The sequence below is a fragment of the Rhinichthys klamathensis genome, unplaced genomic scaffold, assembly GCF_029890125.1.
Source record: "Rhinichthys klamathensis goyatoka isolate OS25496 unplaced genomic scaffold, OSU_Roscu_1.1 h1tg000485l_1, whole genome shotgun sequence".
Lineage (NCBI taxonomy): Eukaryota > Metazoa > Chordata > Actinopteri > Cypriniformes > Leuciscidae > Rhinichthys > Rhinichthys klamathensis.
In genome coordinates this window covers 2,001,546-2,027,817 of record NW_026606972.1, presented here as the reverse complement: position 1 = coordinate 2,027,817, position 26,272 = coordinate 2,001,546, and the positions used below count along the sequence as shown (strand labels likewise).

At 38.5% G+C, this 26,272-nt stretch overlaps 2 protein-coding genes across 3 annotated transcripts; one reads left to right on the top strand and one right to left on the bottom strand.

Annotated features, from left to right (window-relative positions):
- The first annotated feature begins 2,169 nt into the window (after window positions 1-2,169).
- Window positions 2,170-7,091, top strand: fam3c (FAM3 metabolism regulating signaling molecule C). Its single transcript, XM_056237261.1, has 9 exons — window positions 2,170-2,251; window positions 2,845-2,949; window positions 3,102-3,128; window positions 3,673-3,796; window positions 3,937-3,995; window positions 4,113-4,163; window positions 6,302-6,386; window positions 6,475-6,601; window positions 6,711-7,091. Exons 1-9 carry the CDS (start codon window positions 2,236-2,238, stop codon window positions 6,798-6,800), a joined length of 684 nt encoding a protein of 227 aa, XP_056093236.1. The 5' UTR covers window positions 2,170-2,235; the 3' UTR covers window positions 6,801-7,091.
- Window positions 7,092-9,488: 2,397 nt separating this feature from the next.
- Window positions 9,489-25,642, bottom strand: ppp6r2a (protein phosphatase 6, regulatory subunit 2a). Of its 2 annotated transcripts, none has more exons than XM_056237249.1 (24): window positions 25,292-25,642; window positions 23,229-23,388; window positions 20,235-20,498; window positions 18,612-18,798; window positions 18,354-18,491; window positions 17,875-17,940; window positions 17,649-17,761; window positions 17,390-17,503; window positions 17,135-17,261; window positions 16,214-16,366; window positions 15,861-16,094; window positions 14,987-15,051; window positions 14,717-14,832; window positions 14,526-14,611; window positions 13,912-13,992; window positions 13,723-13,820; window positions 13,509-13,566; window positions 13,277-13,404; window positions 13,053-13,192; window positions 12,832-12,967; window positions 12,633-12,685; window positions 12,130-12,301; window positions 11,698-11,799; window positions 9,489-11,612 (listed from the first exon to the last, which is right to left on the bottom strand). In XM_056237249.1, the coding sequence occupies exons 3-24, from the start codon at window positions 20,459-20,461 to the stop codon at window positions 11,564-11,566; spliced, it is 2,643 nt and encodes an 880-aa protein (XP_056093224.1). In that variant the 5' UTR covers window positions 20,462-20,498; window positions 23,229-23,388; window positions 25,292-25,642; the 3' UTR covers window positions 9,489-11,563. The 2 variants fall into 2 exon arrangements, with proteins under 2 accessions (XP_056093224.1, XP_056093225.1); XM_056237250.1 differs by having other exon boundaries at window positions 17,396-17,503.
- Window positions 25,643-26,272: the final 630 nt, after the last annotated feature.

Genomic DNA, 26,272 nt, shown 5'->3' with positions numbered 1-26,272 from the left:
CCATAGAAAGCAGAAAATTCATCTTACACAAACAATACATAGAAGGTAAGTTAATCACAATAATATCAGGGAATACCAAATATACTTTTATAACACTCTATAAATCTATTACTTTTCTTATTATCTATCAGGATAAGAGAATTAAGAAGTAATTTAAATTCCACTAAAAATAAAGGGAATGAGGGTTGAGACCCTAAGAATTTCTGTTTATGAATGAAAAATTTCCCCAATAAAATACAAAAATTAACCACATGAGTAAGAGATTGATCCTTACTATTATCATAGTAACATATTACATCCTTGAGAGAAAATTTATAAATTATCATGGGAGGGTGGAATATGAAATGATTTAAATCAGACCAAAACTTCTTTGTATAGTCACAATGAAAAAAAAGATGAGTAAAAGTTTCATCAGCGCGTCCACAAAAGGAACAGGAGCTATCAACATCCATATATTTGGATATTATAGAATTTATAGGATACATTTTATGTAAGATTTTAAAATGAACTTCTTTTACCTTGTTGGAAATGCAAAATTTATGAGGTAAAAGCCATGTTTTTTTCCAGTTTATATCATCCAGCTGTGAGTTCCAGTAAAATTTTCCTCTTGGAAGAACTTTGTTTTTACTTTGCAAAATTCGACGAATGTATTTATTGTTACATTTTTTATCAAGTAATTGAATGCCGTTCAAAGACAATGTAGGTTGAGCATATGAGGTATTTCTGACGCGCAGACTCAAACCGACTCAAACTAAGCTTGATGACGTGAGCAACCTGTCTGACAGACGTTACTCTTCTAGTAGCTGTGCGTGAAAATTGCCAACGTTAATCTTGCAGAGACGGGGAACTTGCGCAAAGAGTCCTTTATCGTGAGTGAGCAGGAGTAAGTATTCCGTTGCTTTTATGGACTCATTATCTATGGGCTTCTCCCTTGACGGGACGTCCCGCCGATTGCCTGCGAGCTTCTCCTCCTGTCTGTAACGGTAATTTCTGTACAGCGCGACAGAGAGTCGAGTGGTTATGACGCAATCGTTAGCCTATTTTTACTAAAACTGTTTCTACGGGGCCATAATGTAACATAGAAGGTAATGGAGCCCTTTATACATTGTCGTGTTTCTTTAGAAATAAATAATGGACAAATGGAGTCTTTAAACGCCTCAGATGTAAAGTTATTCGCTGTCAAAGTGACGTCAAAATGAATGGTAGTCAATGGAAATGCTAACGCAAGTGAAGTTCTGCTACAAGATGGCGGTACCCGGCCGGCTTCAACTTCCGGTCGATGGATTACCCCCTTGGGCTCAACCCGGGCTCAACTGATTACAAATGTACTGTCTACGCAGGTGGGCGGGCCTCCTGTAGGACACGCCCCCACCGTGACGTTTCGTTCTCAAACACACGTAGTGTACACACTGGTCAGAGCCATTTTTTACAGTCTATGGTCAGAGCTCCACCTTGCATGTGAACCCGGATGTGTCGGGATATTCAGCACTACACGTCGCCGTGGCACTAGGTACTCCTCCCTGTACTCCCCTACTTTATTCAATATCTTTCTAACAGTAGGTCTGCTGGGTTGCATGCTTTTCTTGAATTTACACTCAGTTTTCTGTGTTTGAAGGTTTATTTTTGTGTTTTGTTTTTATATTCGTCTCATGCTAACGGCTATTGTCACTTTACAGCTGTCAACTAACACATAACGTTACACCGTTGAATTCGCTTCTGTCGTCTTTGTCAGCCACAATAAGAGGTTTTCAGGTTGTATGTGTTTGTTTTACAGCATAAGTCATGAGCTGAAGTTAAAGCTAACATTCAGTAACATTGTTTTTTTTGGATGGTTAATTGGCTGGTGTTGACCAGAATCGTTTTCAGACATCATGACAATCACGATACAAATAGGGGTATTACTATATATAAATATATGGCCAATATAAATGGCCAATGCTGATACTGATATCTTAATAAGTTTAATGCTAAACACTGGTTTTACACATTATATTTACTTTTTAATTGACTAAAATAGTTGAAATTAAAAATTGTGCCTGGCTGTTGGTTTGGTGTTTTGGTGGTCTTTTTCCCCCCACAAACATCTTGAGAATTTGCATTAAATTCCTGTTGGTTACATTCGTGTTATTAATGTTAAATATTTAGGAATTCAGGCTTTTGTTATATGATGATATCTGATCTCACGTCAGTTGTCCTGATCTCAATGTGGTTACAGGTGCTTGCTGAGCCATCAGGATGATGCGAGCCGGAGGTTTGTTCCCCTTCTTTCAAACTTTGGAAGTATATAATTACATGTAACCAAAGGCAAATATTTGCTCAGTTGCCATTGACAATATGATTTGGAAATGTGTGTGAAGAAAATTAGACTAATCCTCCTAATCCAGTAATTGTTTACCTTACAAAAGTATACAAAAATAAAGTTAAAATGAAGTATAATATAATCCTATTATATTATAATTTAATAACTATGGTCAGTTAAACTGAAGCCCCTCTAAAAAAGGCCTAGTGACGCCCATGACTATGGACTTCAAATGTTTAAAGGGATAGTTCAGCCAAAATTGAAAATGTTGTCATTTCTTATTCACCCAAGTTGTTACAAACCTGTATGAGTTCCTTTCTTCTGTTGAAAAAAAAAATAAGAAGTGATCATATTGACTTCTATAGTTGAAAAAAAAAAAATACTATGGAAGTCAATGGGTGCCGTCAACTGTCTGGTTACCATTTTTGGGTGAACTATCCCTTTAAGGATATGCTAAGTTTGGTTTTGACAATTTAGGTTACTACATATTTTTGTTATTCTCAGTGTACTATTTGCATTAAACATTGTTTCCCCCCTTTTTACAGGAGTTTTGAAACTCACTGTGCTAGTTTCTATTTTTTTTCTGGCTGTGTTCCTGGCCTTTGAGCTATTAGAGAATCATATGAATCTTAATATGGGGAAAGTCTTTGGTGAGTTAATCTTCTGCAGCATCAATCACACACAGTTTCCTGTTAGCAAAGTAAACTCATTGGCTTGTTTAATTAAGAATAGCCTAGATTTCATCTTTCAGTGTTTGACATGGCATGTTGCTATTGGCTAATCGACACCTGTTTCTCTACAGCACGATATGCACCTGGAGAGACCGCCCGTGAGTACATATTTACTGGTTGTCTTTATGAGAGTTGAGGATTGTGAATGAGTTATGTTCCTCGATCCTTCCTAGCTCTTCCTGAACTTGTTAGAACATGCAGTTATAATAATGGAATAAAATAGCAAACGGAGCTGTGCACAACTCAATCATAGCCTTGCATATTAACGCAGAGTATTAACAATATGAATGATTCATATGTAGGTTAATGGTTAATGTGTGACATGAATAGTATGTAAATGTTAGATTCCTGATATCAGGGACAATGTTCTGTAGTTGTCACACTGAATGTGTTGTTCAGCTGCCATTTACTTAGTAATTTGATAAAGTAGGTGTGGTCTTTTTATAAATTATTTGAGAAATGTGTCACAAGATAAAATAAACAGTAAGACTTGATTCCGCATGAAGATCTGGTGTATGTTTATTGTTTACATAGATAATCAATTAATAAATAGCCTAGACAGAGGGCAAGAACATGCATAAAATGATTTTTCTTAAATAAGACAGACATCTCTGTTTATGTATGTATTGATGTTGTTTTCAGCAACCAGGCCACCGCGCCACAAATGCGGCCTTTCTAAATCCTGTCCCGAGGACCATTTCGCCTTTAAGATCACCAGTGGAGCAGCCAGTGTAGTCGGCCCAAAAATGTGTTTTCAGGACAATGTGTAGGTTTTACACGCATCTTATTGTACAACACTATTGCGTTAACACTATCCAAAAATACAAATCCTGACTCCTGCATGAATTCTAGCTGGGTGCATGAGAAGAATTTGACGGCTGCAGTTTGAACTCTTTCTTTGATCAGATTAATGAGCGGAGTGAAGAACAACATTGGACGTGGTATAAACATCGCATTGATCAACGGTACGCCTCCTTTTTGTCTTCAGAAACATGTTGATGCTGAAACCTTTTTAATGTATGTATCGTGAAGTCATATCCAGTAGATACTGAGAGAAAATGAACTGCATTAATTCACAACAGGGAAGACTGGTGAGATGACCAGGACTGATTTCTTTGACATGTGGTCTGGAGGTAAATCTGCTTCTACACGCCATATCTGGTTTCCATATACAGATTTTGCAACTGTAAGTCGCTTTGGATGAAAGCGGCTGCTAAATGAATAAATTTAAATAAAATGTAAAACTGTGGGTGATCCAGTCACTAGTGCATAGTGCTTTCTCAAAATTATGATATGTTTGCACCACAGCTCTACATCTTCACCGGCATCATGTCGACAGATGATTGTTTCATTATGATGTAGATTTGAGACTATAGTTTGAATGAATCCCTTTTCTTTGCATCACACATGGACATGACAGTACAGAATAACACTTTCTGCATCATCCTGAACATTGTATAAGCATCTGTTTCATTTGTCATGTGAATGTCACACACTTTTGAATTTCCTGGCAAAAACATCCAGAGTCCTTCATATAAAAATACAAAAGTCTACAGGGTTTAATAGACAACCCAGGAAGTTGGGGAATGTCTTGTTTTTTTTTAGTTTCTTTACAAGCTGTTCACACATTGGCTATAAAAAAGTGATTAATACATGAACAATCTTATATATAGCCCCTTTAAAATTAAAATAATTAAATTCCATTATTCCAGGCATTTCAAGAACTGAATGTTCTTCAGCATTCACGCTCTTTATGACCAATGACTTTTACAGTCGTTCGTGATTATGGGATGTTTTTTCTTTTATTTATTCTTTACTGACAATTTTTACCTGACAAAATATTTGAGTGCCTGACCTAACTAGAAAAAAATTCTATTAACTATAATGATTTCCATGACTTTTCACGTTTTTAAAATTCCCTCATATGGTTTTCAAAGACCTTATTCTTTAAAAAAAAATGACAGTTGTTGATTGAACAAAAATATTTAAAGGGGTCATATAATGCCATTTTTGTACAAGCTAATATGATTCTTTAGGGTCTAAATTAAAAGTTTGTAATATACTTTAATTAAAAATTCTCATTAGTATTGTAAGAAAACACTTATTTTACCTGGTCAAAAACAGCTCTGTTTTCAGCACGCCGTTTCAGTGTATATGACTTTAAATGATCATGAGCTTTGCTCACTCCGCCTCTCTGTTCTGTGCGTACACCATTTTTAACTCAATAACACAATAACCATAACGCGTTGTTCAGTATAAACGTGGGATTATGAATTATATTGAGAACGTCATACATAGAAAACATGCCGTAATGTACCCTGAGTGTAAACCTTAGACGCATTCATTGTGAAGCGTGCAGCTAGCGATTTGCAAAGATTAATATATTAATATAAAGTTTAATAAAACGTTACACTCTCTTCCGTTCTTCTGGAGGTTCAGCAGGAACACGAATATCTGGTACCGATCTCTTTTTCATGAGCAGCTTCTTAGCAAATCCAACTTTATACTGACCCTCGTTTATAAAGCAGTCTGGTGAGAAATGATTTGCGCAAACATGAGAGCATTGACGTTGCTCATGGGGAATATTCCCTTCGAAAACAAACCCAGCCACTGCGTCTAAGCGGTTCGGATTTAGGAACATCAAAATGACTGCTGTGTTCATTATTACACCCAAGAACAGAACACCACAATCGCTTAGACGCCATTCTGCTCATAGACAGTGCTCCAGCATATCAACAATGACTGTGCCGGTCCGTGCCGCGCAGACTATGATTGACAGCTCCCTCATGAGCGAGGGCGGGTCTGTGTTGAAACGCTCTGTCAATCAACAATCGTGGGAGGGGCGTGCGAGCTTGTGACGTCACAGGCTCGAACGGCTCGATTTGAGGCAGGGGAAAACATATAAGGAGATTAAAACAAAAACACTGGATGGATTTTTATCATCATATGATGGTTGTGTACAGACACTGCCAACACACATTTCAGTACAATCAACTTGTAAAAGTGCATGTACCATTAAATGACCCCTTTAAAAAAAGTTTTAATGTTTATATTAAATTTGACTTTGTGCTAAGGCCCCCTCCCTGGTTGAGAACCTCTGTATTATTTGGCTCACAAGAGACTGATATTAATACCAGTTGTAAACAGGGTCACTGTGTCACGGTTTCATTGTTAAGAGCTCGTTTGTTGTTGGTATGTGAATTTCCCTTTGAGTCTCTTACAAATCGTAATCTTTTTTAAATATTCATTTTAAACGTTCATTCTTGTCTAGATGTGAACGCGCTCATCAAATACTTGAAGGAAATAGAAGATGGAAGCATTGTCATGATGGCCACTTTTGACGATCCTGCAACAAAGTGAGCCGCTTCACTACATTTTTGGTCAAACTTTTACAGATCTGTCTCGGTTTGTCTATTTATTGCATTTATTTATTATTATGTACAGGCTGAATGAAGAGGCCAGAAATCTGATAGCAGATTTGGGCAGCACAAGCATCAGCATACTGGGCTTCAGAGATAACTGGGTGTTTGTTGGAGGCAAAGGGATCAAGACAAAGAGCCCCTTTGAGCAGGTAAAGTTGCCTTGTCTTTTTTTTCAGGCTACACTAATGCGGGAGCATGTCCTGTTAAAATTTGATATCAATGTAAATATCTAATAAACCATCTCATGTGTGTCTCCAGCACATCAAGAACAGCGCAGAGACCAACAAATATGAAGGCTGGCCTGAAGTTTTGGAGATGGAAGGATGCATTCCAATAAAACGCGAGTGAAATCAACTTATACAGCCTGGAGAAGATTGAAGAACACGCAATTGAACATATGCAATGTTTGATTGGCATTGACAAAGTCGAAAGTAAGAGTAGACTAGACTTTAAATTTGAAGTCTTAAATCTTACCATTAGAGATCCTGAGTATTTGCTGCTCTATATTTGTATTTATTTAACAGGGTTCCCACTCTTTTTGAATTTCCACTACTTCCAATGATCACTAGATAAGGATTTGAAAACTCATTTTAAGTGGATTCAACTAACAAAGAGCAATATGTTGCCAGTGAAATATTTTACCAGAAATAATTATAAAAAGTTGTATTTACCATAGAGAACTCCACAACTTCACTAATCATTGTCAATCCAGCCTTGAAAATCACTATTTTAAAGTTCCATGCTTGTGGGAAGCCTGATTTCTAGGTTTTATTGTTCTAACTGGTCCATAAACAGCAAGTTTTCTGCCATTTGTGAGGCTCCAGTGTAATAAGGGAAAGAGAGATGTTGAACCAAATTTACTTTGTCTCGTGTGCTGTTTTTATTATTTTTTTTCTCCAGAAAATTAAGGTAGAGAGTTCATTCTTTTTTATTATTATTATTTATCACTGCACTATGACACTCTAAATGTTGATCAGACTGGATTGATATAAATGGCCGATGGGCTGCTGTCACCAAAATGTTTTATTTTACGTCTTTTTTTATTTGTAGGTATATTTATGTTTCTTCTGTCAACAGTATTTTGACTGTTGGGCTTTAGTACTGATGAAAGATAGTGTAGAAACTTTTATTTTTTATTATGAAACTGCCCATATCTCTGGTGTGATGGCATAGTTTTTATTTTAGACTGTCTACTGTTAAACTACTGTCTCGGGTTGTATGCTGTTTGTTCTTTTTAAAAGCTTTTGGGAATGTTGTTACATTTGGGGTGGTCATCGCATTCAAAGATTCCCATCAGGGTGATAGTTCATCTGGTATCTGCGTATTCTGAGATTACTTGAGCAGTACGTCTAGCAGCTGTTATGTACCTGCAGTTAATGTTCATATCAAGCAATAATATCATACAGTATAACTGCTTTCATCCCTTATTGTGCCTTCTGTAGTGTGCTTTCCTACCAGCTAGTAAAATGTCCCACAATTATTGAGGAATTAGAATGCAAAACCATCATCACTACTTGTTAATTTTATAATTCACGGCACAATTCAATTGTAACTATATACTGTGAAGTTGTGGAATGAAACCCCTTTCTTTTGTAAGAACAAGTTTTTTGTGCCTTTTTTTTTTTTTTTTTACAATGATCAGATGCTAAGTGATTTTGTGTAAGAGTTTTTGTGTGTGTGTGGAATGTTGCACGCCATTGCCTTATACGTGAAGCTGGTTTGAGCTTTTCTTTAGTACAAAGTAAATTTAAATCAAATTATTTGTGCATTGTGTGTTTGCAGTCTTTCCTAAAGGCTCAATGATTTTTTTTAAAAGACGTTTCATATTAAAAAAAAAAGTTGAGAAAACGGTCGTTGGTTTCATTCCTGGGTTTTGTCTTACCTGTTTAGATTAAGGCTGAGAACCCTCAAGAATAACCCTAGCATATGTTCTGCCTCATCAAAGCATGCTGCACACATCCAAATTGATGCATGTGTTTATAAAGTAATTGTAGATTTCAGGAAGGCATCCATTCGGTTCTCATTGGCCTAAGAAAAGACCAGAGAAGGTTTCAAAGTACACAGCTGCACAAGAAAGAGATGGGGAATTTCACTGTCAGCTTAACTGATAAAAATCATTTCTCTCGATAACAGATTTATTCCATTCTGAAAATATCAAAATATATATAGGTACTGATGTAGGCAACAATATAATGTACAGACCCAGTCTATACAAATGTCAATTTGTTATTGGCTGAGAACTACTTTTTATGCCATCAATGAAGACCTTATATTCTGACAAGTCATTTAAAAACTGTATCTCCTCGTCTCCATTTTTGAATGATTTAAAACAAATGACTAGTGGGAAGTTCTGAACGTGAAGTGCTCTGAAACAGGGTAATTAATTCATTTATCCTGCAGCATGTGTCCTTCCCCTCCACCTGCTCAAATCCAGCATCATCATTATGGCATGTCGAAATATAACCACTATTTAAGTGCATAAAACACATCCAGAGGGAGAGGATTTGAGAATGGGAGGGAGCGTATACAGCTGTAGAACTCCTTAAAATGTTCCGGGTTCAATGCTGTCAGTTACCACAGAATAATTTCGACCCCTTTAGTTACTAATAACCAAAAAAATAACGTGTTATTTAAGCTGTATTTGTCAAATTCGTATTTTATCAATGGGGCTACGGTCCTAGTCAAATTTGTTTAGTAATAATGACCGTTTGACTGTACATTATCCTGCTTAGTACACGGCTATTTAGCAAGAAAATAAATAAACGGAAATAGAATATCGATTTGAGTTGAAATTACCTGATTTTTCCCCCCACTAGAAGTGATAACGGAGACACTAGATGGCGCCAGTTGCGTTTTAGTATAAAACGAAAACGTTACTTGCTATTGACGACAGCGATTGACTAATCAGAATCGAGTATTCCAAGTGGCGTTATCACGTGTCCAGTCTTTACAACAATGCCTAATGATATACATTAGAAACAATTTAAAAGTTTATTTCAGAGCAATGTCTTAAAATAAACTTACACAAGAAGGATGGATGACTGGAAACACGACGTTTGCTTGTTTATACAATCCGAGGAACGAATCAAAATTATTTTGTTTTGATACAATCGAACCCGGAACAGTCATTCAAATTAAGTTTTTTTTTTGGCAGCTCTTGAAAATAATACATCATCTGTTAAATATCTATCTGTGTAACTGAGACTCTCAATGGGAGGATGAAGGCAAGGCTCTTAACACTCAATCTGTGATGTACAGAAACAGTCCAGACTCCAGACACATGAACAGAATTGAACAGAGCAATATTTTGGTTGCTGAGGATCACATAAATTAGAATCTCTACAATATGTAAAATAATATCGGTTAAAGTTAAAAATAAGATTTTTTTTTTTTTAAACATTTAAAGAAAAAAAGGCAAATACATACGCTTGGCTTTGGAAACAAACCTATTCGAACATGTCATAGATATATGAAGCAGAGTCAATGGAGACTTTACACTCCAGCGGCAAAGACCATGAAGAGAGAAATAAACATGTTCCAATGCATGATGGGAAACCAGGTCTCCACACTAACACCTCAATAAGTGCAAAATAAATAATGCAATATCCCAATCCGGTAATCCAACAGATTTGGTACCATTGTAAGCTTGCAGAGATATGATACGTGAATTTTGATAGCCAAAAAATTCCTAAAAAAAAAAAAAAAAAAAAAAAAAAATCACATGATGTTCAGTATGAAATATTACAAGAGGATCTTGGTATTTCCAACGAGAACTTCCGGAAGGTTCTGAGAAAAGTTCAAAAAGTCTTTCTGACAGCATATAACAAGTTCTGATTAGAAAAAAATCTGGCGATGCATAACACTGTCCTGTGGGTATTTCATTAGGGTACTATATAGCATACTAGGAAGTTGGGGCATAATTTCTTGGCCTCTGGGGGGGATCATGTGCTGCATTGGCACTGATAAGGATGCAAATAAAATTGTGGTGGTGGTTCTTTTGTGACCAGGTGACATTTTAAAACCGACAAAAAAAAGCCTGTTTGCTTTGAGGCAAACCCTTCTGTCCTGTTACAGGGATTTTGAAGGATTTGTAACTTAAGGCAAAGGTCATTATGATTACTTTTAGCTTTAAACCCATGATTAAATTTTCAGAAAGCTTGAACAGAAAATGCACTAGAAAGTTGATCTAAGAGGGGAAAAAATGGACGAATGTAATTGAATACAATCAGAAGGTCTTGACTAACTACCTAGAGCGTTGTTGGAAAAAACAGTTGCTTGTATATGCTTGATAAATAACATCTTGCATGCAATGAAAAGAAAAAGTCGAAAAAAAAATTCAATTAGGTCCACCCCCATCATGAATGTATAGATTACGAATGAGTCGAATTTAAATTAAATGGCTAAACGTTATTGCACAAGTGCCAAAATGGACACCATGTCAGAGTATCAACTCTAATTTCATACATTTCTGCCCCAAAGCACTTCAGAACATTCAAATACATGATTTAATGAGATTAGGCCATAATTATGTTTAAAAAAATCCTAAAAGTGAACTTTGCGGGGCGGTGACCTGTGCAGAAAAGTGTCAAGCATTACAGAACACTTCAGTTGTGCTTCAACATACAGTAATTGTCACAGAGGCTGTTGTCAGGCAACAAGGCTTTCGATTTTGCATGAGGATGTTCGAGACGTTATGCCGTGAAGGATGAGCCTGTGCTTTCCAATCATGACCTTCACATCCCTGTTTTCTACCATCCAAGGCTGCGAGCGAAAAAGAATCCAGAAAAAAAAAATTAAGGGAGGGACACAAACCGAGGAAAAAAAGAAGTCCTGACAGATCCTGTAATCACACGCGGTCACTGCTACATTTAAAACTGTGCATATCCCATACAAAGTTGAAAAGATTAAAAGACTAACACCTCTGAGCACTGTACTGGTTACTGGTTTGTGTTACATGCCCCTGTCTTCCTCCTCCAATGATGGGCTGATTGGCAGTATCCAGGACCAATAACATGGCAGCATTCTTTTATTTAAACACCAAAAGTGGTATTGAGGTTTGGGGGTTCAAAATGGAAGAGGCGGAGAGTGGGTCGGACTCCTATCCAGAGCCTTCAGACCGGTCCGTTAGGCGTAACCTCAGCGGGAGTGGGTGCCTCGACTCTGTAGAGGCATGAGAGTGAGTAAGAGAGGATGGAGGCAGTTTTGTATCCATCATATAACATCAGCTTACTACATCCACTGTTACCTCGTCTCCGTCACAGTGGTGGCGTCTGACTCTTCTGTAGGTGCTGAAGACTCGCTACTGTCGGTGATGCTGAGCTTCTCCAGAGCGTCAGTAGGCACCTCGCTGCAGAGAAAAAGTGCAGCCGCAAAATACAATGATTATTACACATCAATAATCACTCTTCGAAAATCAGGTGGTGTCACATTAGCTAAAGTTTGTGGGCGAAAACAGTCCACTGTCAATAGTTTAGCGATGTATGAAGCACGGCTCACAGCGAAGTCAATTTCAAACCAAGCAGCTTTCTGTTGGTCAACATTGCAAATTTGTGCGACAAATATGAATCCATTGTGAAATCTTTGTCACAGAAATTCCCAATTGCGTGGATTCTTATTAGAATGGCCGCATCAAACGCTGCTGCTATTACTTTGTGTAATAGTGTGCAAGTGTTCTTACCTCGAGGGAGCTGTTATCTGGTTGGCAGGTTTAGGAGTACCCTCAGCCTTATGTTCTCCAGGGTCCTCTTCACTGTCTGAGCCTCCAGATGAGCTGCTGTCTGAGGCCACCAGAGGGGCTTTTTGCTCAGGACTTCCTTCCCATCCTCCTGTAGCTGAACCACTGCCGGCCACTGAAAAAAAAATATATAAAGACACTTTCAGGTACCAAACGGCAAAATTTCAACCCTCTTTAAGTTTTCCTAGTTTATCTACTTTAACAGTATTACTGCACCATGCCATTAAAATGTAAATGTAGGCAATCATGTGTCAATGTTTTGGGGTTTAAATTTTGCAGCTCAGATTCTATAGATGGGCTTTTCGGACTGGAGAGGAAGTTGAGTTATAAAAGTTACAGTACATATTACTGGTACTCAAAAGATCAAGGAAAACATGATTCCCAAAAATATTACCACTTTAAATCCGATCAGATAAATTTAAGACAAAAAAATCAGTGCTACTCACAGTCCTTCCCATGGCCTTGTTGAGACTGTCCCTCAGTGTTGCCGGACTCTGTGCTGTAATGTAAAGGCCAATGGATTAGGAGAGATAAAGGCATTCCCATAATTCAAATATCCAAACAAACCAACATTTTCTGCTCGCTTTAACAAACATTCTAAAACAGTGTCATATGTAGCATGAAGCGCTCTTTAGTGGTCTTTACCTGCTGAAAGGCTGGAATTCAGTGAAGGTGGCCCAGCCTGTGTCCTGCGAACCCGCATTGCCCTGCTGAGGGGAGCCACCCCAGGCACCAGAGGAGCTCACCTCCGTCTCACCAAAACTAGCTGCCCAGCCTGAGTCTGTGCACAATACAAATACAAAGAATGTTCATTGAATGAATTCAGCTGAAAGATTCAGACTTGTGGGGGATGATGTAGCACTCACTCTGAGTCTGAGCTGCTGTCGACTGCTGAGGACTGGCCTCTTCCTCAACATCCTCTTCCTCAGAGGCCGACCCGCGGCCTCCACCCCCATTCCTCACGGCACTCTTGGGTGAACTATCTGAAGAAAGAGACACCCCAAACCTGGAAACAATAAATAGAGAATGTAACTTCAATAAACAAAACAGCAGAATCTATTTCCTCAAGCATATCAACTGTGTGCTGTACCTCGATCTGGATTTGATTTGTGTTGCATAGTTAATTTCTTTTTCATCCCAAATATCCTCCTCTTCCTCACAGTCATCAAACTGCTGGATTCTTTCTTTACAACACGCCTCAAAAGCTGCAGCATTGGCCTACAGGAGCACAAAAACCCGAATAAAGCATCAAAACAAACACTTACAGCAGGGTTTAGTGATAGTTTGAATAATGAATGGTGTTTTCAGTGGCAGGCACTTACACTATGATCATCTGCGTCTATGTTAAAGTTAATTTCAGCAATCCGATCGAATGCAGCACTGCAAGATTTAAAGAGGACTCTTAAAGATTATCACTGACAGACAACCTTCACCACAAAATATATCAAAGCAGTACATCAATGCAAGTCTCTGCAGCATTCTGAAATGCATTTCAACACTTATCACTGGATCTGAGAAGCGTTCTTTAGCACTCACTTGATATTTTCATCATGTTCACTGAACTCTTCATCATTAAAACCAAACTGATCCACAAAGTTGGCGGTCATCTGCTGAATCTGGTAATCAGAGAACGCCTAAAAGGCAAAAAAAAATATCACACGTATCCAGTTAGCTGTAAGGAGCTTAAAGTAGACTCTTGCTGGCTCTTTATTTGTTGCTTCTTACCTGTTGAATAGACAGATCATTGGGGAACGGGCTCTCCATGTCATCATCTTCGCTAGATGAGTGCAAGTTATGGGTGCTCACCTGCAACACAGGATGAGAACCAATCTGAAATCAGCGGTAAACCATGTAACATTCTATGAAAATGACATTTATTTAAATAAACCTCAAAACGTAACCCTGATGATTGGTGTCTACTATAATGAACAGAGCTTTAAAAGCCATTTTGACGATTCAAGGTGTGATGTTGCATCTTTATGTTTCAGGAAAGTGAAGAAGCACTAAGCATCTCTGGAATATTTACTATTATCATCTGTATTTGTGGACACAGATTTGTTAACTCTCTCAAAACACATTTTGAAAGAGAAAAAGAAGACCTGGAATGATTATATTCTTGCTCTGAAATTAAAATAAACAAAAGATAATTCATATTTAATAGTTATATTATGATTCATATTTTATTAGTATTTATAATTTGTGATTTAATAATTCATGCATCAGAAGGGTTAAAACTGAACTCTCTTCACTAAAATCTGATGTAAATTTCCATTACATTGACTAACTTTAAAATTCATCTGCCCAATGCAATGAAATGTGTGCGTGAATGCATTCCTCACCAAATCCACTGTGTTTCTCCTGTTGGTCTCTCTTAAAGTCTCACCCACAAAACTCTCCCAGCGGCCTCTGCAGTCCTCTGGCAGCTCTGTGGATATACAAGTCTTTGTGATCCCAGTAACCACACTCTTATCTCAGCCATCATCACCGCATAAACTCTGTGGTTCTTTTGACATGTTCCTGCACTACAAACCTTTAATTAGGTCATTAATTTGAGAGTGAGCCAGCCCTTTCTCCAGGTTTTGAACAACAGTGTTTGCAATTCTTGTCAGGTGACCCATGTTTCCCCTCCGCCTGCCCCCTTCAGCCCTAGGTAGAGAAACTATAATCAGCCAACAGACAGATATCAAACACATACTGAGATAATGATGGGTATGAAGATGAGCTTCATGGGACTAGCACACATGTGCTAGAGACCCACTGTATATAAATCAATGACAGTAAACAGAGGAGAAGCTCTTACTGGATTTTGTCATTTTCTTCCCAAGCATCCAGAATCCTTTGAACCAGCCGGCAATGCTGGAAGAGCTGAGGAAAGCAGACAGCCAACATTGTGAATAATGAACAACAGGAAACACAAAGAGAGTGTAAGAGAAAGAGAGTGTAAAAAGAAACGAGAAAGAGCAGCAAACAAAAGTGACACACCTATACTCAACGAACCACAAGATTTGAGCTATCCTTCATGCTGTAGCACAAATGGTCCAGGATGAATTAAAGGTAAAATTTCAGTGCTTTGTGGTTTGTTCAGATTCTTAAACCGAAGTATGTGCAATGCACTACCATTCCAAAGATTAGGGTTATGTTCTCATCTTTTTTAAACACGTATTTGAAGAACAGTCATATTGCAAAATATTATTATAATTTAAAACAACTGTTTTCTATTTTAATATTTTGTAAAATGTAATTTATTCCTGTGATGGCAAAGCAGAATTTTCAGCAGCCAGTACTATAGTCTCCAGAGTCACATGATCGTTCAGAAAGCATTCTAGTATGATGATTTGGTGCATTTTATAATTATCAATGTTGAAAACAGTTGAGCTGCTTAATATTTTTGTTAAAAAAATAACAGCATTTACTTGAAACCGATATCTTTTGTAATATTATACGTGTTTTTAATGTCACTTTTGATCCATTTAATGGATCCTTGGTAAAAAAAAAAAAAAGATTAATTTCTTTAAAAAAAATACAAAATAAAAATTGTGACCAAACTTTTGATTGATAGTATATTTGCAGTGAAGCCCAACTACCCTGTTTCCTCTAAGATAATCTGACAATCTGACAAGCGCTGTAAGAAAGCGGTCATGATCGAAAACAGATATGAACTACAGATGGCCTACATTGGCAACAAGAGCATCTTGAATTGGTGTGTTTGCTGGATCTGAGCTGCTGTTCTGGCCAGGTGTTCCCTCCTCCGCCTGGGTGCCTGAGCCAGTAGCTGGTGGTCTCTCCTCTGGGTTCTGCAGACCTGGGTTCTGGAAGTCCGTGTGGACAGAGTGGTTCAGGATGGATGCCACACACAGCTCCACTTGCAAGTGCAAGAAATTATTCCAGGTGTATTTAAAGAATAAATCCTGCAACCAGAGAGTGAGGGAGAAAGGATGAAAATGATGAAAAACAAGATCGTCCACCCACAGCCAGCTCATAATGTTGAGTCTGCGATATTCAGTGTGGGTGTGTGTAAGTGATTTACCAACAGCAGGTCCATAGTGTTGAGTCTGCAGATCTCTTGGCAGATGCTGAGGTCGCAAGTCTGCAGCAGAGAAGCCACCAGTCTGGCCACATGAAGCCGGGCGCTCCCAAGGGGCTGCTCCAGAACGCCCACTGTGGTGAGTATTGCACTTCTCTGTTTTACAGCAAGTGGAAGGAGAGTTACGCATTGTTAGAGGGCCATCCCATTGCACAGTGATTGTTGAGACAGTAGCTCTGCTCCAAAACTTAGTAAGCCAACATAGACTGACACACTTTAAGGCATCATTAAAATGATGCTCCTGTTCTAAAAGGTCGGCAGCAATATTATGCTACCTTCTAAGACACCCTAAAGTCACAACATGAAGTAGCTTATTTCTTGCAACAGAACATCCTTCCGAAATGTGACGTACATCCAAGCGTAATAGATTATCGAAGAAAAAAAAGGGTAGACTTGGTTCTAGCCATTGGTTGTTGATTGGATTTTGTGATGTGGGCATTGCACTCCAAAATGAATATGAGCTTTGCAGTTGATTGTGGAGGGGTGGGGCGAGTTATGACATTTTGATTTCAAATTACACTGCAATAAAAAATTAAAACAAGCATAGATGAATCGTTTGCAATAAGATCAATATACTATGCATCTGATTTTATCGCAATCAGGCCTCTCAATGAGCTTATTGTGACGAGTTCTACTTAAGTGACAGGAAGGGGATGTCACCTATGTAGTGTATTCAAAATCAGTGACTTACAAGGTTTCACCTCAGTTATGTAGGCAGCTTAAGTTTTGAAACAGAGCAAGAGTCATCTGTGCAAAAAACTTTTTGCCCTTATCTTTAATACAAACAAAATCAGAAAAATGATTCAAAAGCCTGAGATGACATTTATACACAGATGGAGTTTAGTTGCATGTGTGTGTTTGTACCATAGGAGGGTTCAGTAGGAGCTGCTGGAAGTCCTTTAAATGAGGCTCAATAGCACGTAAAATACTGCTGTTGACAGTGTAAGACCTTTCACATCCCTGAGAATACAGGTCCATCAGACCCTCCAGCCTAACAACACCAGACACAGAGATAACAGAAGGTCATGAAAAGATTTTAAAAAAAAAGGGAGAACAGCAAGTGTCCGATCACGGCTGTTTATTTTAGGTTTAATTAGGCCCTATAATGGATGAACTCACCCTGACCTTCGTGACTCCAGTAACGTAAGAAGCACTTGCGTTCCATTGACGACAGACGCTTCAGTCCTTTCCCCTTCAAACATGTTCTTCAAAAGCTCTCCCACATTCTCTCGTCTACAAAGACATCAACATCAGTGGATGAGATACAAAAACAGCGATTACATCAGAGAAACAAGCACTGTCTGGTCATCAGTCTTTATTGAGTGAGTAGATTCTTATTACATGACTGTGATCTTAGCTAATCAGATTGGGCACTTACGACTCCAGGACAGCGAGTAAGGGGTCTGGTTCTGTGACCTCTGAAAGCTGATTGGCCTGGTCTCGACTGAGACGGATTATGTCACAAAGAGTCTGGGATGCATTAGATTGTCTCTGCAGAAGAATTAAGTGAAAAAGAATGTACTTAGATGTTTTTTTAAAACTTCCATTACTAAAATCATGTGGGCTGGAGGTGAAACGTTCAGCAGAGTGAGTGATATTTCTACCTCTTCATCTCTCCCTGTGTGCATCAGCTCTGTGAGTCTCTGGATGAGTCTCTCCTCATTCAGCCACTGCAAACACACACATTCATTCACAGATCAGAATCACAGCCCCGCAATGACGAGTGAGGATTCAGCCAGGGCTTGGAGGATAACAATCAGGGTAAACGTGGGTCAATGTCTCGTTTAAGCAATTGAATCATTCACTAGCATTTCTAAAAGACATAGTTTCTACAAAAGGTTCATGCTCCTAGGGGCCAAAAGTGTAAAATGGTTTTGAACAAGATTAACCATCACATGAACCTCTAAATTCACTTGTTATAGAGTCAACAACACATGGGACCCTTCACACAGAACATGTTATTGCATTCAAATATAGTTGGACGCAAGAAAAGAAACAGAATGCAGCTCGTAAGTAGTCCCTTAAAAAGTAGAAATCTGTTAAATCTCATTTTTTATATATATGGAAATATTAGTGTGCTTACATTGAGGACCTCCATCCTCAAAGGGGCAGGCTCTACACAGCTAATGAGGCGCAGCAATAGGTCCATCATGGCCGAGGCATCAATGTGATTCAGCACCAGACTGATAAAGTTGTGTTTTTTCCTTAGGAAAGAGATTACCTGCATGTAGAATAACATACAACTTACTGACAATACAAATCAAACAAATAACTCAGTATTTCCTTTGTGCTATTTGGTATGCATTCATATTCCGAGCCATGTGAGATCAGGTGTGCGTACCTGGTCTGTTTTACGTGCAATCAAGTTGCCGATGGTTTTGCTGAAGAAAGAGGCCAGTAGGGGATTAAGGGGCGGCTCCTGCTCCAGAAAGTGGTAGAGCTTCTCTAAAAGGGATTCATCTCCACCCAGCTTATCATTGATAAGAGCCACATCAGAGGTCAGGAGCTCACAGGCAATGTTTGGATACCTGGGTAAACAGAATAAAACAAAAAGTCTATATTACCTTCAAGTTACATGTGACAATACTATCAAACAGTAAATGCACCAGACCAAAAAAGTCTGTGGTGTCTTGGCCTTTAACATGACAAGCAAAGCCTATTTCTGTGGTTGCAACGAAGGCATTTCAAAAGTAACAAAGTTGTTCTGTAGCTCTACTTATCTTCTGTCACTCAGATAGCACTAAAGTAAACACTGGTCAGCTCAGTGGTGCAGTGTTGTCAGTGCCACAAGAGAGGGTAATAAACTCTGCGTCAGTGCCTTTATCCTATTGTAGGATTCCACATTTCACAAAAATATCACCAAGCAAAAAATCTGGATCAGTGCTACTGAGAACATATTTCACTGATTCACTCAATGTAATAACGTTTCACAATACTTGGAGAGAAAAGACATTTTGAGTGAATCCACTTGCTCATTTTAAGACAAATGATTCTGCCTCCTACACACAGAGAACCAAATGATTAGTTTTACTTTTAAATGAACCGTAATCTCTTTTTCTCTCTCTCCTTCTAACCATATGTTCCCAACAGAGAGCGCTAAAACTGATTGATTTCAACCCTTCAGAACATGAGAGTATTTGACATAGTTTGCCTTGAACTGCACAACCCTCACAAAGAGCAACTCTGTTTTAAAACACAAGAAGCAAAATGTTATGCATGAGTATACACATCACCTTTTAACTAAATCACTTCTCTTTTCTCTTTCTTCATTTGTCAACTTAAAATGCACATCCCTCAACTTCTCTCCACTTCTACATCTTTACAGTCAGTTTTATAGCTCTCCTGTAACCAGGAGCTCCGAGCATGCAGGGCCGCCAGTGAACAACACAAACGTCCTACCATCATAATTTAACAAGTGGGAATACTTTTTACTGCCAGCTATATTTACATGTAGGCTATAGGTAATTTGCAGTGAATAAACAATTAAGGTGCAGCCACATTAGAGAAATTTCTGCAAAAATCTGCAGGTAAAAAAGGTTCATTGTCTTTTGACAATAGTGTAGCGATGTATGAAGCAACGCTCACACAGAAGTCACTTTCAAACCAAGCAGCTTTCTATTGGTCAACGCAGCAATTTCGCCTGACCAACTTGAACACGAGCAAATTCTGCATCTGGAACTTTTTCACCCTCATGCAAAACCCCAGATTGCACGAAATTGAGCAGTAAATGTGATCGCACCTTTAAACTTTAAAAAAAAGTGTGTAATTTCCATCCCATTAGCATTACTTAGCGAAACTGAAAATAAAGGCTGTTTTGAACAGGTTTCCTGCACACCTCCGCATCTGGGAGTTGCCGATGAAACGGGTAGCCCCGTCCCAAATTCATGTGATTGGTTGAGCCAGTGTTGCGGTGTTCATTTGGCCCAAACTAGCAAAATAAGGTGCAAAGCTGTGTTTCTCTTACTTGAAGCGAGTTTTCTCCTCCAGATCAGCAGGGGGCTCCTCTGTGATGAGGGTGACCAGCTCCTGCATACATTGATCCTTGGAGAGGAAGAGCAGGAGCTTGCGGTTCTGTGCTTTGCACTCCTGCAGGACATCCTCCTCTTCCATCAACTCTCTCAGAGTCACGCCCTCTCGATCCAGCAGCTGGTCGATATGGGAGGTATTGTTCAGGTCAAATTTCCAGAACATGATGGCGGCGGTGGCAGCTGCAGCAGGAAGCCCAGGCCTAAATAGAAGACATGAAAGTGAGGACAACATGAAAACAAGCGATTGATAACACACAGTGCACAGGATTTGTTTTTTAAAATTAAATATCTATTGCAGAGAAAGCAAACTCCGAATGAGATTGCGATAAGCATGATGAAAATACAAATCCAAGGTGATTGATGCATTGAATGAAATGCAGGCATGAAGAACCGCCTTGAACCTTTTTTTATTCAAATGCCACATGTTGTCCAACACAATATTGGAAGGCTCCCTGATATATGTCATTTCTGGTATTTCTGCATAATTATGACAAATCTGCTTGTTTTTTTTTTGGTTGGGAATCGAAAATCGATTCCAATTCTGGTATTGAATACTTAAGGTCAGGAATCGGATACTTGTTTTCAATACTTGTTAACATTGTTTATTTCAATTTTCAATCATATCTTTGTTCAGTCGTATTTATTTGTGCAATTGCTAATTTGTTTATTTGCTCTTTTTTTAATTACTGAGTGTTTACTTGTCTTCAATAATGCATGAAATTTATATTAGTTAGGCTATAGTTGTTTTTGCTATGGTATTTTTCAACCATAAGCAAAAGTTCATCCAAAAGTGTAGGCCTAAGTGTTCTATAGCCTGTTGATCTTTGTCCATGGTATTCAGGTACAATGAAATGTTTTGCAATAAGACTTAAAATAAATGTTAATGATATCCAAGATTTTTGTCCCTTATTGGATTCGAAATTAGGAATCGATAAACAGAATCAGATTCAGAATCGTTCAAATTCAAACGATACCCAACCCTAGTATTTACATATTAGATTAATTAAAGCTGCAGTCCGTAGCTTTTCCTCTTTGTCGCCATCTCTCTGTTCGAAATCTGTAACTGCAGTGATTCGCGGAATTATCATCTTTACGTGGGTTGTAAATCGGCATGAAACAGCGCGGATGAACAGTGTTTTGAGGCGAGTGGTGCTGTCAGTCACCGCGCTGTGTGGATACTGTCATACAGAATCACAGATTCACTTTTTGAAAAGTTTGACCAACATAAGAATTTTCATAAGAAAATGTCTTCTGAACAAGTAAGTAACATCCATTTTTGTTCTGACCAACTAAGGGGGAAAAAGCATTCGACATGATAAGCTTCGTTAGATTTAATCAACGCGATTTACAGCAACCGTGCAAATTATAGCCTACTTTGTTCTCAAATTGTTCATGTTAACAACATCACATCAGCATTGCGTGACTAATGTTAAATTTAATGTGTTTTATGGTTAGCTGTGTAGTTCAGAATTCATATTCTCCATAATAGCAAAACGAGAAAGGAACAACAAAGGAAACTCCATAACTGTGTGAATTAAGAAAACGTACTGTTACACAATTGAACTATTGAAATATCTTAACTTACTTGTTCAGCAGAAAAAAGCCGTCTCTTCTTCCGTTTTGAACCCCTTCAAAACACGGAGTTCACGCACTTTTCAAAAGCCCCGCCGATGTTTAAATCCTTGTGTTCGCATGAGACGGTTTCTTTCTCTTTCTCTAGCCACCTTAAATCCGAAGTACGAAGTCTTTTGGGTTTTATAACTGCTGAATCTCCAGTTGACACTGATGATTGTTGTTTGGATCTTTCTGGATGCCATAAGTTTAATTATGTAAAGTGCTGCGAGAAAAGCCTATACATCTAAACATCTCGTCACGCGCAGTATAGCCGGCTAGCCGAAACTCCTTCTTTATGTGTACGGGTGTGACGTAATGACGCAAAGACATGCTCGAATTTCCCGCGGAAACCCACCAGTACCACTGGAATTAAAATCATTATTCCAAGCTAACCGTTTTGAATCTAGCTATGGCAAGCAGATAGTTTTGACCACTGGCAGAATAAGTTTTTTTTAATATAATTATTTTGGATTATTTTTAACTTAAAAAAGCTACGGACTGCAGCTTTAACCACAATTCATTTTGTTATTTCAGAAGTTTCAAGAATTGTATTTTGTTCAATTGAAACTAATAAATTAATAAAAATATTTTATTTTAATATTTATTATTATAATACTATATAAGAAATACATTTTACATTAACATTTTTAATTTTGAGATTATTTAAAATTTGTGATAATTTATATATTCTAATACCTTTTAGTCATCTTATGGCCCCCTTGGAAGTTTGCTGAAGCCCCCTAGTGAGTCTCGGTCCCCTGGTTGAGAACCACTGATGTGTAGTGTGTTTCAAATCACTCGCTTATAAAGTTACATGATGGTAGCATTAAAAAGCAGCTGTCTATATAGGCAGCCTAATAGGTTTTGGAACAAAGATATAGGCCGAGTGGGAGGGGAGGGGGAAAGAATAGCGATGGAAAGCAGAACTAACCGATGAAAGAGAATCTGGAGAACAGGAGAATAAGGAAGGGGACAAAAATAATTGATGGACCTTTAAAGCGTCCAACTAACACATCCCACTCAAAACAAAACATGAAGCAACTGGAACATGAAGAGCAACTTTCCTTTCAATACTGATTGAAATCACCTGTGCTGTGAAGATTTTCTAACAACTCTGGTCATGAACAAAGCAGACCTTTCCCACAAGATGACTGGTACCCACGCATCACACCCTGGGCGATACATTTCACACAGCCTGATAGGCTTTGCTTGCTCAAAGAGATGTGATCTGTTAGTGAGGCTATATAAAAGACTCCTCAGACAGGAACTCAAGCACTGGAACATTGATAGCATTTGTTAAGTAAATATATTTTTACCAGCTGATGAAACGTGTGAATCCTTAGTTACACCTCCTCCACAGGCAGACAGGCATTTGAGTGGCAGAATGCAGACAGCACAGAATGACCTAGCATTAATCTGCATGAGGTCCACTTCCCACCAGGCCTTCCTCGAATACACGCCTCAGACGGACTGACACTGGGGAAAAGAATCGAGTATGAGAAAGTGCAAACCCTTCAAAAATCAATGCAGGCATGGTGTAAAAACAATTTGAACCAATGCGACAAACAATGCACAGAGTAAGTACATGATGATGAAGCATTAATGCATTAAAACACACTGCATCATACAGTATAGAAACCTTGAAACAATGTGCAAGGCTAAAATCAGAACTATGGAAGGTCTTGTAAACTGAAAACGTAGTGTTTGTACAACCATTAATTTCCATGCCAACAGTGAACAAATGCACATACACATTATTTTCCATAAACATTCACCCCCATACTTACTCTCTACTAGCAGATACACAGTTATTTTAAGCATTTCAAGGCTTCAGATTTTAAGCACGGTCACATTTCCCATAGTTCGGCAAATTTTCAAAATTCGTAAAAATCTAGCCATTTCAATAGGAGTCCACGCGATCATGAATTTCACCTGAGGGCGAACAATTTCCTCACACAGATTTTGGAACAGGTTCAAATTCAAGATTTGCAGTTCTGACCAACTTGGTTTCGTTTCATACATTTCTACATTATTGCTTGACTATAGACAAATGATCTTTTTGCCCGCAAAATGTCGCTAATGTGACCTCACCTTTAGACCAGATACTAGGAAGTTAAAATAGAAGGATCCACTTAATATACTGTCCTAAATGAAATGCGGACCTGCAACGCCACATCTTGTACACATATGGCACTCAAAGCAGCAGCTGGTAACAGCTTCCTTGAGCACAACATATTCATCTGATGACAAACAGCACAGAGAATACATACCGGAAAGAATCTTTATCATTGATCTGCAGCTGTGCAAGCTGAAGCAATTCTTTCATTTGGGAAAAGTGGCCAAAAAAAAAGAAAAGAGGACTTGTTTCCTTCTTTTATGTGGAAGTGGACATGATTGTGTGCACGTGCAGAGCTTAGTATGACAATACAAACCAGAGAACTCCCTAATGAACTCTACACAGGAAAGCAAATGTCTCTGCTCTACAATTCATCAAAAATAGTAACAGGCAGCAGCCCTTGCATGCAGCAAACCTGCCACACAAAGCAGACACGAGCGGGGATGTTGCATGGGATCTCTTGACAGCAGCAGCTGAGGTCAAATAAGCTGCCATTGATTGCACAACTGTCCAGAAGCTGCCTACTTAGGAAGTTGATCCAGCAACTTGTCCTGACCCCTGGACCCCAGAGGGGGTTCATAGCATTACAGAACTTCAAATGAGATTGCAGTCGTGATACTGAACGATCGTGTTGTACAACTCAATAGTTAAATAGCTAGAGAGGACTTCTGAATTACTCATGTGGCTGCTAATGACAACATGATTTGAATCCAATGTTTACAATAGGCGTCAAGAACATACCAGAGCATCATTCACACCTTATAAAGCCGGGACGGTTAAAGAAGACGTTCTCCTATCAAACTCACACAAGACGTGACGATGATTTTAAGTGCAGAATAACAGTTTCAGCAGAAAATCTCGATGGTCGCATGTTAACAGCTGGGCCCCGCTAGCAGCCGTTAGCATCAGCTGCTAACATTAACGACAACAACTGGTTTCCGTATTTTCATAACAATCCCAAACTCGACTGAAACAACTCAAATGCAAACTCGTTTATAACTCAAAATGGATTAACAGATGTGTAGAGTGCGCTTGGCTTTATTTAACGCTAAAGATTGGGATGTTTTCGGTTTGTTTGCTAGCTCGTCTGGCTAACTTCAGCTGAATCTCTGTTACAGAAGTTTCTTCTCCTCTGATGGGAATTAAAACGACACATTTTCTAATCAAAATACTCATGAACAAGCACGGTTTGGTGTAAAACAGAGACCGTCTGTTCCAGCAGTGCTATCTGCGCAAGTAAACAGTCTGTGCATGTAAGCTTACCCCCGCTATGAGTGTCTGTAGAACGGGCTACTGGTTGTCGGTTAGTACTGGTCTGGCCCGTGCAGTGGAGCAGTGGCGCTGCTGCCCCGCGCGCTCTGTGAAACCCCGCTGCTGCCACGAGACCGTTTTCCTCTCAACTATCTGCCCAAAGCGCGAGCCATCGTCCTCACTAAAGTTGTTTTTCTGCTTTCCTTTATGTATGAGATAATTTTTTAGGAAATTATTCTGCGGCGAAACACTACGCAGAGTTATCTCGGCCACTCACACGCACGGCGAGGGAAAAGGGATCGGAAAATAAAAATCGTTCATATGTTTGTATTCAAAATGGCGAAACACTGTCATAGACGCGCGCGTACGCGTGCTGTCAGATTGTTGCCTGCGCATCGGGTGCGCGCTCCCCGCGTACATTGCACTAGCTTAGACATGATCAACATAGATTAAAATAATAATAATAATAAAAACAATCATAATAGAAGTACGTAGGCCTAAAGAAAAAAGGGAAAATAAAAGAAAACTACAAGGTAAAAACACAATAAACCAAATAATATAAATGTGAATTTTTCCTCATACTTTTGTTGAAATCATAACATTGTTTTCATACTTTTATTAAGATAAACCAAACGCACTACCCAGTCTCCTAAAATAAAATAAATATAAAACAGAAATCCCAAAATGTAAAACACAAAATAAAACAAAGATTTTGTATCTGACACGTCTTGAGGAGCTTTGTCCGAAACTATAATTCATTTATTGAATGGTCATTTTGCTTAGTTAATTGTCAATAATATTTATCTGACTTAGACATAATATTTTTGTTTGTTTGTTTGCTTGCTTGTTTTTTTAATGACAAAATAATTGACAACTGGCAAGTTTCTGCATTACCAAAGTTTTGAAGGCTTTATGAGAATTTTACTTTCATAAATGTTAATACGCAAATGGTTAAAACCCACTTTAATAACTTTGAGCAAGATTTGATTTTTT